Source organism: Manis javanica, chromosome 15 (assembly GCF_040802235.1).
Source record: "Manis javanica isolate MJ-LG chromosome 15, MJ_LKY, whole genome shotgun sequence".
NCBI lineage: Eukaryota > Metazoa > Chordata > Mammalia > Pholidota > Manidae > Manis > Manis javanica.
The window spans coordinates 17954271-17967319 of NC_133170.1; the positions used below are offsets into that span (position 1 = coordinate 17954271).

At 38.8% G+C, this 13049-nt stretch overlaps 1 protein-coding gene across 7 annotated transcripts in view; it reads right to left on the bottom strand.

Annotated features, from left to right (window-relative positions):
- Positions 1-13049, bottom strand: part of DERA (deoxyribose-phosphate aldolase) — a 99565-nt gene that overhangs the window by 43351 nt on the left and 43165 nt on the right. For all 7 annotated transcript variants that reach the window (XM_037023111.2, XM_037023110.2, XM_037023114.2 and 4 more), the window contains one exon: positions 11231-11365. In XM_037023111.2, coding sequence (XP_036879006.1) covers positions 11231-11365 — 135 coding nt within the window. The remainder of the gene's footprint in view (positions 1-11230; positions 11366-13049) is intronic.

The following is a 13049-nucleotide window of genomic DNA, read 5'->3' on the forward strand; positions in this document are numbered from 1 at the left end:
CACTAGAAGAGCTGGCTAGGGAATCAAATGTTTACTATATCCCAAACAATTTTTTTCAAACTCAAGAGCCCATGTTCCTTCAGATAGCACAGACCCCTGGGATAAGAGTTTTTCTACTTTCTAATTATGTAGACTTGTAGGAATTTCTTATTTTTTTCTAAGCCTAATTGCTTAGGGAGCCTCAGTTTGCTCACATATTTTGAGGAAGTTTAAATAGAATACACGTGACTAGAAGAGAACCAGGCAGTTAGCAGTCACCGAATCATTTTTTCATATTTTTCCTATACACTTCCAGAAATACAAAAATAACTTTGATAAACAAAGCAAGCACTGTCTTAATACTTATGAAAGCATAATTAGAATTTAAAGATCTTATATGTAAGAAAAATAAACCACTTCTCCCCAACACAAGCCATAGAAGCCACAACAGGGAAGCATTACTAGTGTCTGGGTAGTTTTAGGCACGTTGGCATTACAATGACAGGACACGCATGCAGATCGGTGTGAAATCATGATGCCCTGTGACATACTCATCACTTTCCTTCCAATACACAGGAGCAAAACAAAGGGAGAACTAATGGAGAGGTTGCACATACATCAGCAGGGGAGGTCAGCAGGGTGCGGATTTGTATCACTGCTACTGGCCTCCCCATGGGGAGGAAATTACAAATGAAGTAACAAGTTCAAAAGGTCCTCTTTCCAAAAATTCTTCATGAGGAATAATTACACAAAAGAATGAGAGATCCCCTAAGTGTCCAAAACATCTTTCTTCAAAGATGCTCAAAGTGTGTTCCACAAATCATATAACCATTCCTTGTGAGACAACTGGTAGCTGCCTCCACGTTTCAGAGGTGAAGAAACGTGGAGAGATACATGTCTTGTTAAAATTTTATCACTAGGCCATGGTACAACAGAGGCCAGAATTCGAGTCTTCAGCTGTGAATGAAATGTTATTTCCCCAAACTTTCTGCCTTCAAAGCAAGTGAGCGCAAACACACATGCACACACATACATGTATGCTGTAGTTAAAAGGCATCTGCAAAGAAATAAATGAAAGAACTTAGAGTAACAGAGTAATCAAACCCTAGAACCCAAAGGGATGTCAACTCCCATCTAGTTCACACTAACTTTACAGATGAGCATTATAACCCTAGGACCTGATTTTCATTCTCCTAAGATAAAAAGTCGAGTAAAATGAGAAGTTCCAAGGTAATTCAGAAACAGAACATACTTAATTTTGTATGATTTAATATGCTGAAAACAGTCTATAAATTGCTCTGTATGGGAGCAAAATAGGATGTTGTGTCGTGGTGAAGCATACTTATCTGAATCAGGACTTTCCTACACCAGCTTGCCCACTAACTAGCTGTGTCACTTTGGAAAGTTCCTGAATTCCTCTCCAAACCTCATTTTTCTCAAGATTGGATAGAAGATCCTTACTTTCAGAGCTCAAATATATCTCAGGTTCTGAGAATAAATGTAAAGGTGATTTCAAATTACTATGAAGGCAATCAATTAACTGGTTTCCCTTATATCTACCTTTAATAATAAGCAGAGACAGAAATGAAGAAAAACTGTGAATTACTATAAAAGGTAAGCTGTTCAATTAAGATCAAACAGCCTCTTGTTTTTGATTCAGAAAGACAATCTGAACTCTACTTTGTGGGAGCTCTCAGCTAGAGAGAAGAGGGGGAGCAGAGATACTGCTAGCCACTCCCCATAATGAAGGCAGAGGGAAACTGGGGCCTGTGGCATGTCCCTGGGGCCTAGGGAAATTCTTGGCTTGTATGCTACCAGAGCAGGGCCTGTAATGGTTGAGAATTCTGAAGGATGTGGTGAACTCAAACAGCCTGAGTGGACAGCACTGGTCAGGGAAGCAGTCCATACGGTCAAGACTGTTATATACAAGGAAACTAATCAAGTAAGTAAATATATGAGGATAACAGGTGCATGATTTCTTACTGACAAGAAAGAGAGGCATAAATATGAAAAAGGAGAGGACAGATAGTCAAAGAGAGATAGACAAGTAGATAGACAAATAGATACAGATGTATGTGTGTTTACACATGTGCACTGAGAATACGTGGGCATGTGGACTTCTGAGACCTGTCCACTGGGAAGGCCTGCAGCAAGGAGTGTAATATGTGGCACCCACATCTTGGTTTCTAAATACCAGTCTCACTGAAAGGCAGCAGAGCTCCTTAGAAAAATGGCTGATTCCAAAGAAAGGTAAGGATAAGCCTGAAATATCTTTCATAAGAATGCAAGGAAGGTCTCAAAGAGTAATGGAAACATGTAAAAAGGGCAGAGGAACCAGGCTGAAGGAGCTCCCACTGGCCAAATCTGAGACAATTTGAGTATCAAAATAAATAATGATAGTAATGGATTATAACCAATAGAGTAAAATAGGAATCCAAGAGTTCTTACAAACAGAAAGGAAGAAAAGAAGGAAGTCAAAGTTACCATTAACTCAAAAGTATAAAAGAAATAAAGGAATTAGAAAATCACCATTTGGCAACTATTAGAGTAATAACTGAATAAATAATTAATGAATGCTAAAAATACTGAACAAAAGTTAGGTGAGGAATGGTAAATTAACAGAGCCTCAAAAATCTGCATTCAAAATCTGTATTAATTAATTACTAAAACACAAAATACTTATTAATTTTACAATGGAGAAACTTACCATAAACCATGTAAGCCAACTAAAAAAATAATATAAATAATGGCACAAATCAACATCTTGTGACTACTGAAATAATACACTGAGAAGAACAGAACAAAACATCGGGGTATTTCTGCCGAAACAACATAATCTCAATCTAAGCAAGAGAAAACATCAAACAAGCCCAAAGTGAAATACATTTTACAAAATAATAGGTCTATTCTTCAAACACCAGGAAACACTGAGTACTCTTCCAGACTGAGGAAGTCTAAGGAGGTATAAAACAATTGATCCTGGACCTAATAAAGAACATTATTGAGACAACCTGCAAAATTTGAACAAAGTCTGTGAAATTAATGCTAATAGGAGATCATGGATAATTTCCTGATTTGGATGGGGTACTGTGGCTTGGTACATGGGTGATACATATTGAAGTATTTATGAGTAACAGATCAACAGGTCTACCTTAATCTCAAATTCAGAAAAAAAAATACATATGTAATTAATTATATACCCAAAAATGCATACACACACACACACATATAGAGATAGAAAAAGAGAGAATGAGAATAATAAGGCAAAAGGTAAACGGGATAGAACTTTATAACAGGGAATCTGACTGCAGGGTAACAGTTTTGTGTCCTGTTTTTTCAACCTATCTTTAAGTTTAAAATCATTCAAAAATAAAAGTTAAAAAAGATACGTTTTGTTATTAAAATTTATTTAGCACCAAGGTATTTTTCTTATGAGAAGGCTTTTTTAAGATTATCAACCATTTTATAATTTTTAAACAAAAAAGCGTGATTATACATGGTACAAATTATTTTGTAACCTGCTTTTTCCCCTTGACATATCACAGACATCTTTCCCTATTAATAAACACAGGTCTGTAGCACAATTTTTTAATGGCTGCACAACTTATGGTCATAAATAATTTATTCAATCACTTGTCTATTATTGAATACTTAGGGCTTCAGAGTTTCTGCTTTTACAAACAATGCTTCAGTTAACATCCTTATGGATAAATCTCTGCATACATCATGTCCTTATTCCCTAGAGCCTTTATTAATTTCCCTGCTCACATACTCACATGTAATACATGTTCATTGTTAAAGAGACGAACATTACGGAAACTGAAAATTATGTTTAAAAAAAAAAGAGTTAATTCCTGCGTGTACCAGAAAAACAATAATTTGAAAGGCTATTAGAAAAGATGACTGACACATGAAAATGGAATTCAAACACCATGACTTCAAATTAGTCAGAATAATGCAAAAATATAACAAAACACATACATCAGAGATGTGGCTGGCACAGTGATGTAACATTAAAAACCTGACAATAAATGTTTTGACTCATAATGAGGTTTTCAGGAGTAGCACAAGTGGGTGTACTAGAAACCAGGATGCATCACACTGTGGATGCTTAATCAATATGGTAGCACAGCCAGCAGAGGAGGCGCCACCTGTCTGTCCCTCCTTCTACTGCCACACTGAGAAGAGGAAATGAAGGTCATAACCTGGCCTTCGGCTCATTACTCCTGGAAGAAAAAAACAAGTGAGGCTGGCCTGGTGGAGTGCGTCACTGATGGAATCAGAGAACTTGGCTACACTGGGAAAGGCGTGTGTGATGAGGATATAGATCCAAGGGGCAGAGGGGGACATCCTGCAAGTGTTTTTTTTTTTTTTTTGCAACTGTTTTAAACAGCATCCAAAACAAGTTGATAACTGGCTCTCCCTTCGGCCTCCCCATGCCAACAGGAATTTGCATCTATAGCATTTTACTTTTCTCTACTTAAAATTACCTTATTTCTCTCTAGCTTTCACCTAAAAAGAAAGTATGTTCTTAATCTTGATGTGGCTGGCAATCAGTTTAGTTTTCTGGAAAAGCACTATTGTAGACAAAGAAAACTATGTTTGTAAAGCTTTCAGGCAAAGAAATTATGATTTAAGTAAAAGTCCAATATTTAAAGGCTGTATTTCCTATCTAAAAGTCACAAAGTAGATGTCTTTTTATATTTCATGCTACTCAAAGGCACTTAAAAAATAATTGTTAATGAACATATCTAAGCAATTATTTTTGAGTACCAGAAAGATGTTCAACACTGCACAAGAATGGCCTGAAAATAACTCTCAAGATAATTATATGTACAGTAAAACACTTAATATAAAATTGCACAGCAACCTTTTAAACTACAAAAGTCACAAAATGTTCAAGAACAGTTTTCATCCACCAAAGCAACTAATTAATCTTGCAACACTAAAGCAGAGATAACCTCTTTTACACCAGGTAGTAAAATACCCTCCAAGAGATAAAACACACATTTTGGTCAATAGTATTTGAAGTTTTGAAGAATCATACCATAAAAACAAAAACCATAAAAGCATTCAGCTGCCATAAGTATCTCCAGAATTGTTCTATTATAAACAACTCCCAAAACAGAGAAAGCACAGATTATGGATTATGTGATACCTCCCCAGTGTCTCTAGATTTAGAGATGGCTTTTCTCATAAGATGTTATGATTAACAGCTCTACACAACAAAGAAAAATACCAATTTCTCTTAAGAATATTCTTTCTACCATCTTCCTTGTATGAAAATAAGCAAATAAGAAAAATAAATTGTTGCCCAGACTGAAGATTTTTGGAATCCACTTTCATATGACCCAATGATAGACACTGTGGCTTTGGCCCAAATATTCCATTCTCTCACCCTAAAACTCTTGATAGCATGAGGCACGTCCTACACAAACCAAGTTTAAGAAAGCAACTCAGAGCTGAAGAACCGAAGGGCATGGCAGGTACATGAGACTCTGGATACAAGAAGCAAACAATATTTCCATCTGTGACACTGAACACACTATCGTGGAAAAATGTGACAAAAGAAACCATCTTTGGGGCCATGTCTGTGGTTTCCCAGTCTAGAACAGGGTTCCAAAAACCAGGTAAGCCAGCTCCAGGTCCTGAGCTCAAGTAACAGGAAGATGCTTGAACAAAGCAGAATCCAGTACCATTTGCACGTCACTCATAACATACTAGGCAAATACAGGCAGCAGAGAGGATCATAACAAAGTGAAGAATGAACACCTCTGTATATTTACAGAGTAGAGAACACATTTAATTTTCAAAACCTGCTCAGTAAGATTTACACAATGATGAACCTCTTCTGGTGAATGCTTTCTTCAAAGAACTGTTTAAGGAATGCAACTTAGATGCCAACTTCAATACTGTCATTAAAAAGTACTGTATGACAAGTCCTTATCATGGGAATAATACCCACGGACAACGAAAATGCCAAATATAAAATCACAGGCCGTTATAGCTTCAAAGGACTATAGAAATCATTACATTTTATGCCCACCTTGCTAGTTTATTTAAAAAGAGGCAGTGTTTATCCAAGGACTAGATGTAAATTAGCAAAATTACAATGACAAAAACCCAAGTCTTTGGAGATCCGTTTCATTTACTCAAGATAGGTGCTTTACAGTTACTTCCCTTGACAACATACTCTCATCACTAGGAAGAAGGGCAAAGAGAAGAAACTGGCCCATTCGTCTGGGCCAAGCAACAGGATGATCAATTTACATACATTACCTAATTTAATCCCTATTAAAACTCTGTGAAGCAGATGCCATTATTGCTGTTTTACAAAGAGGGAACAGAAGGCACAGAGGAGTAAACCTGCCCAACAGAAAACAGCTACTAAAGGTAGTGCCAGGATTCCAGCCAAGGTCTAGCTAATGCAAAGGCTGCTCCCAACGCTTCTTAGTAGCTGGGGCTGTCGTCCCTTCTTACTCCAGTGTACTTGTCCTGGGTAAGTTCTGAGTGTGACTGACCAGTGACGACCAGCCTATACGGCTGGCTGGGTACCCCCACCAATCTCCCAGCCCAGCAGAGGCCAGTGAGCTGCTATCATCATCCCAAGGCACAGCCTTCCCAGGTTGAGGGCTTTGTCCTTTTCCCATGATTACAGAAGCAGGAGAACTTTCTGGCTTTACTGGGCCGAGTAACCCTTTATTCCTTACACTTCCTCTTACAGCTAACTGCAGATCCAGGATAAATAAACAGAAACACATGGGAACTATGACTTGTAAAAATTTATTGATATGTAAATTCAACAATGCTTCCATTATCCTGCACCTAAACTAGAACCAAGAACTAGAAGTATGTTTAAAAAATAAAAAAAGAAAGAAAGATAAAAGATGCTCCGAGCTAGTGATTCTCTACAGGACTACGGTATGGCGGGGGAGAGGGGAAGAGTCAGATCACCTGGGGCGACTTTCATGCTGAAGGGGCCAAACTTCCTCACATCTAGTTCTCATGTTATGTATATTCAGGGGGCTATGCTAGATTCAGGGAGGAGAGGAGCTGGTCCAGGAAATGTGAAAATGTTTGTCAGGTAATTCTGAGAACCAGCCATACATTCCATGTCCTATTCAGTTAGAACCAGTGTCCTGAGGATTCAGTTAGGTGGATTCATTTCTGTGCCAAGATGGGAAAAAGTGAGGGAAATATCGGCAGGGGGGACAAGTGTGCCACGAACTCAACAGGATATGAGAGTAAAAAGCCTAACAGCAAAGGACCAGGCAAAACAACAATAACAAAGATGTTTAAATAGAAAGACACATGAAGTCAGAAGGCACGGCAGGCTGAATTGTTAGCTATGGCGCTAGGCAGCCCAGAGATTTCAGCAGCCCCAACAGCATCACCGTATTCCAGGATAATTCAGTTACTGATACAACAGTTCTGACATTAAAATGCATTTAAGAGAAAGTATTGGTAAAGTTAGGGAGATGTAAATATTTTTTAACGTATTTCTTTCTCATGGGACTAGTGTCTTTAAGGATTTGGTCAAGATTCACTCATTCTGGATGTCTACCTTTGTGAAAATGATCAATGAAAAGCAACAGGGTTTAGTGGGGAAACAGAACAGGAGGTAGGGGTCAGGCAGAAAGTGGGTTCTGGGGCTCAGGACATTGGAAGCCTCCAGCAAAGGGGATGTGGCTGGAATCGGTGAGCACAAGGGGTTTCCAAGGGACAGTGGGCAGAGTTTGAGAAGGTGGAATTTGCTGGGACAGAATCAGAGGACCACCAACACTTCAGAGGTGTTCAAAGAGGCAGAGACGCTGTCAAACCAGATGCAGGAACTATCAGAAACCTGGAGGAAAACCTGAAGAATGCAGGGTCAGCGAAGCCACGACAAGAGTGTTTACAGAAGGAGGAAACAGTCCACTGTGCCAAATGCTGCCAAATGTTAAAGCTAAATAAACAACTGAGGACTAGCCCCTGAGCGCGCGGAAACAAGAGGTCATTAGCATCTAGGCTAGAATAGACTCAAGAGAAGCAAGTAAACACGACCCTTTTAAGAATTTAACCATTGAAAGGCAGAATAGAAAAGAGACTGAGATGGGGGATGAGCGGGAATGTTGGCATATGGGTAAGAAAAGCTTAAGTATGTTTAGACGCTCATGGGAATTAAGCTGGTAGAGAGAGGGGCTGAAGATACAGGAGGAAAAGTGGCCAATTAATGGAGTAAGCCTCTGAAAATCTGGGAGGAGATGAGAGCCGGATCTCGATGGACTCAGAAGGAGAAAGGGAAGAAGTAAAGGAAAGCACATGTGTCACAAGGGCAGGGAGGATTTCCTGCCCACCGGTTCCATTTCTCTGAGAGCCACCAGGTAGGTCTGCTAAGAGTGACGGAGCCTCAAGGTGGGCAGAAGGGTTAGAAGTCAGAAAAGAACACATAAACTAGGGAGAATCCAAGAGAGGAATACAAGCTCCCCTCCAGTCTCTTCTTTAGGTTCAGACCCTAAACTGTGGCCCCTTGTGACCATGAAAAATAGTTAGGATACACTCTGAGAGCACAGGTTTAAACACAGCATTCTTTCTTTTGTCCTTTAACCAGAGCCCTACCTACTTCAGTGCACAGAGGAGAGGGGCCTGGATTTGAACATGAAATAGCCTGACAGACATTTCCATCAGCAAATTTCAAGAGATCAATTTTATGCTCATATTTTAGTAAACAATTAATATTAAAACATGATGCTGAAAAATACAATATGTAATCAAATTGAAAACCGAAATTAAGACAAAATAACTACAGTGAAAAAAGGCATAAGTCATTGTGGGTTTCTCCTTAGAATTAAATTTCTAGTATTAAATGTTCCTTTTCAATTTGTTTTGGGTCAAGAGGTTATTAACACCATAAAAAAAGTTAATAGAAAAGTATGGTCGGGGACAAAGTTGTGTTATTGTATTTTGCATGAACGCCTGTTACTGGGAAATAATCAGTTCTCAACCATTCACAAGCTAGCCAATAACATCAAAACTCATGTCCTATTGTATTTTCTTTTCCAATTAGTACTATTCTAAAGACAAGAGCACAAGTTATCATTTAAACCACCATACTTCTGTGTCTACAACTGCTTAATAAAAGACATGAAGGACATAGTTTTTTTATCCAACTAAATCACAGTTTATTTCCAGATTTGTTTTAAATATTATGCTTAATCATTTTTTTCTCTTACTCTAGCCCTAAATCTTAACTGGAATCTGTGACTAGAAGCAAACAAGCCAAATTAATATGTAGAGACAAGGGACAGCTATTTAAAATAAGCATTTCAAGAATGATTGCAATTGGTCAAAAGCACACATGGCCCAGAAGAAAAGTAACAAAAATTAAAAGCACAAAAAGATTATTTGTGAGCTGTCAAGAGCTTAAACCTGGCAACGGCTAAAACTGTTGATGAGTATGGATGGGTGTGTAAGGCAATGGGTGGCCTTACATTTTTTTTCTAGACCATTCAAAACTGCCAGAGGAGTGAGTGTATTTCCTGGAGTTCAATGGTGCTCTCAGGGGCTGCTGACTTGCCCCGGAGCTAACAGTCCAGACTGCTGTACTTTGACTTAAGGTTTCTTATTTATACATTTTTGTTGCTGTTTCGCCTGCTCCTTTGCCATTAAGGTTTTTACTGCTGCGCCCTGTTGAACTTGTGGCGTGCTGCCCTCCCTGCTGGTACCTCCCTCCCTCATTTCCATCTAAGCCCAGAAATGCACACCACCTCTTTTTAGAGAATGTCCCTGCATGTAGCAAATATTCCAAGCTAGAAGACTTCATTTCCCAGCTTCAGTGGCAGCCAAGCATGGCCAGGTAACTCAGCTTAGGTCAGTGAGGTGTAAGCAAAAAGCTGTGTGAGATTTTGGCAGAGGACAAGCCCTCCTTGCCTGCTGTCTAGGGGATGAGTGTGGAGGCTGAGACTCCAGAGCTGTCTTAGACAAGGGGGTACCCATGAGTATAAGAGTAGAAGCTGCACATTTTGAAAGTAAAGATAAAAGTAGCCTCTGTCACCAAGAAATTTGTGGAGCTGTGAAAATATCCCAGAAATACCTGCCTCCAGGCTTTATATAAGAGAATAAATCCTTGAATGTTTAGACCATTGACTGAATCTTTGCTACCCCATAACCAAAAGGAATTCTTAAATGGATACATAACAAAGTTAGGAGTTACAGATAATGAACTAGATGGATTGATGGGTAGAGTCACAGAAAGATATCCTTGAGAAATTGGCAAGTTCAGTGGGTAGTTAAGGAAAAATACATTCAATATAACCTTACTTTTTATTGAAAGTAAGTACGTTGAAAAAGGGTAGGAGCTGCATAGTGTGTATATATGAAGAGAAAGGTCTGGAAAGTTGTGCACTGTAGCACTGTCAGGAATTATTTCTAGGGGATGAGATTATGTGGAACATCCACTTCCTTTATTCCTGGTTAGAATTTTTAACAGTGAGCAGACATAACCTCCAGAATTACCATAAAATATGCCATTTACTTGATATTTACATATCTAAAGAAACGATATGATTCTGGCTTTATTTTATGATTTTGTTAAAAAAAATTAGCTAAACTACTTACTAGAATAATTTTTTGGAAATAGAGAACTGTACTTATTTTTGCTACCAACAATCTGTGGCATATAAAATATATTTAAGAGAGGTATAATCTATTTCTTAATATCTAACTATAAAAACAATGGCTTGTTACTGGAATGGGCAATTCTTTATTGTGATCAATGTGATAATAAATCATGAATCTCAAAGGTGAAAATGAAATAATATTCACGAGAACTATGTGCAAGAACAGCAGGAGTAAAAACAGACTGCCTTATTAATAATCCCCCACCCTTAAAATCCACAAAGATTAACATAAAAAAGGGACATTTCCTCCATCATATTCAAATAAACTTTGCATAAAAGACTTGCCTGGAGTGATTTGTTATGAGTAACAAAGCAGTAGAGGATAGAATAAAAGCAATCTATTGCATGAAAATAACTATTCACCTAAGCACTCAAAGGGATCTAAAAAAACCATGCAGGTGGGCGACTGCCTAGATTTATAAAGAGAACCGGATGAACAATCCTACCATGTTTTTCCTAGATCTACCCTCTCATCTGGTGTCTTGTAATCTAGAACAATGACTTTCAAAACATGCTGCCTCTTACCAGATCCTCACCATTTGATTAACCGGGAAAGACCTATGTCTCCCTCTTAGATAAGGACATGTACCTACCTTCCCACTGGCCTGTCAGCACCAGGGTCCTGTTAATCACTGTATCAATTTCCATAGCTCCATCTTCCACAGCCAATCTTATCTCTTCCAATCGTGTTTTTAAATGAGTCTGTCCAGCTGGAAAGCCAGTGGCCACTAGTGCAGACAGAGTAAACAAGAAGATGGGAAGGGAAGGAGAGGGCAGGGGAGGGGAGGAAAGAGCAGGGAAGGGACAGGAGGGGAAGGAAGGAAGAAAGAAGGAAGAGAGGGAGGGAGGAGGGAGGAAGACAAATTTCACTTGGTCATTCTATCAACACAGAATTTCATACAAAAAAAAAAATCAGCATTTGGACAAAAGCGTTAATGACTTTAAGGACTATACACAAAAGTGAAGTATGAAGAAATAGAATGTTATCTCATACAGAACTGGCATTAGGACCAATATTGTCATTACATCCTCTGGAAGACCTGAAATGAAGCTGCTACAGAGATGCTCATGAGGGTGCTTTAAGTAAACTGCAATTAAGAAAATGTTATCATCACAGTGATAGTCCTAAAACCGTAGCTACAGCCCTGCCTTGATGGACACTAGTTAATTCTGGATCCAACTTGATCAAGTTGGCCATCATTGTATTCTTGATTTACTCATTCATATTTACAGCTGTTATAACCAAACTGTAATATCAGTTCCTGCTATGGCCTATCTTAAAATGAACATCCAAACAGTCCACAAAATTGGGGCAGGGTAAGTTGGGAAGAGCAGGGTCAAGCACAAATAAAAGGAAAATAAAAATACAACTGCATTTCTGACAATGTATTAACATTTTTTACACGTGTATCATTAATTCCACTCCCATGTATAAAGATAATCTTTTGTGTTTCCTTGATGTTATTAAATTCCTTGGATCTGCTATCTTAAAGGAAAGCATGTTTCCCTGTTATATAAAGGGAAAGCTGAATTGACTGAGGCTGATGAGACATTAAGGTCAATAAAGGTATAGCTGACAAATACTTTGGGAATCTTCACAAACGGATTGCTTATCAATACTGTATACTATGTTTCTTTTCATGCACCCCTAATAAAATAAATTAACGATCTTTTTAGACTCCTTTTTTAAAGCACCAGGATATTCCTCTTCTTTTAAAAACAAAATCCAATTTTTTATGTATCTATCTATCCAAACACACACACATGTATTTATATAAAAGCTTTGAAGATTTTCCTTTAACTCATGCCAGATCCCACTGAGTCTATCTTAAGTCAATAACTCTTGAACATACCCTCTTTCATGCTTTGGTGGGGAGGCAGGTGGGATGGCCAGTGGCTGTCATCATCACCCACGTGGGCTGTGATCACTTTCCCAAACTGCACTTCGCCGCTCTCTACTTTGTCCACTACCATCCCCTAGCTTACGACATCATGCAGCTGATCATGGCACACCTCTGCTTGAACCCTTTCAGTATCTTCCTCTCAGCAGAACGAAGCCCAAATGCCACTGCCATGGTTTCCCTAGATGATCTGGCCCCCATCTACCTCTCCAGCTTCAATCCCAATAGCCCCTCCACTGTCCCACCTTAGGATCCAGCAATCACAGACCACTTTCAGTTCCCCGCCCATGCTTCCGTGCCTTCACACATTCTAATCCCTCTATCCAAAATGCCATTCCCTTTCTTACCACCACGGCAAACTCCTCCTTGCCCTTTAAGATCCAATGTATTCTCTCCTCTCTGAAGCATTCACTTCTTCTCCCAGCATCACCAATCTCCCTGCTGACTTATAACCATACCTTCCGCATACCTTTATGATTATATTTTACATGTATGTTATACTACATCTCCT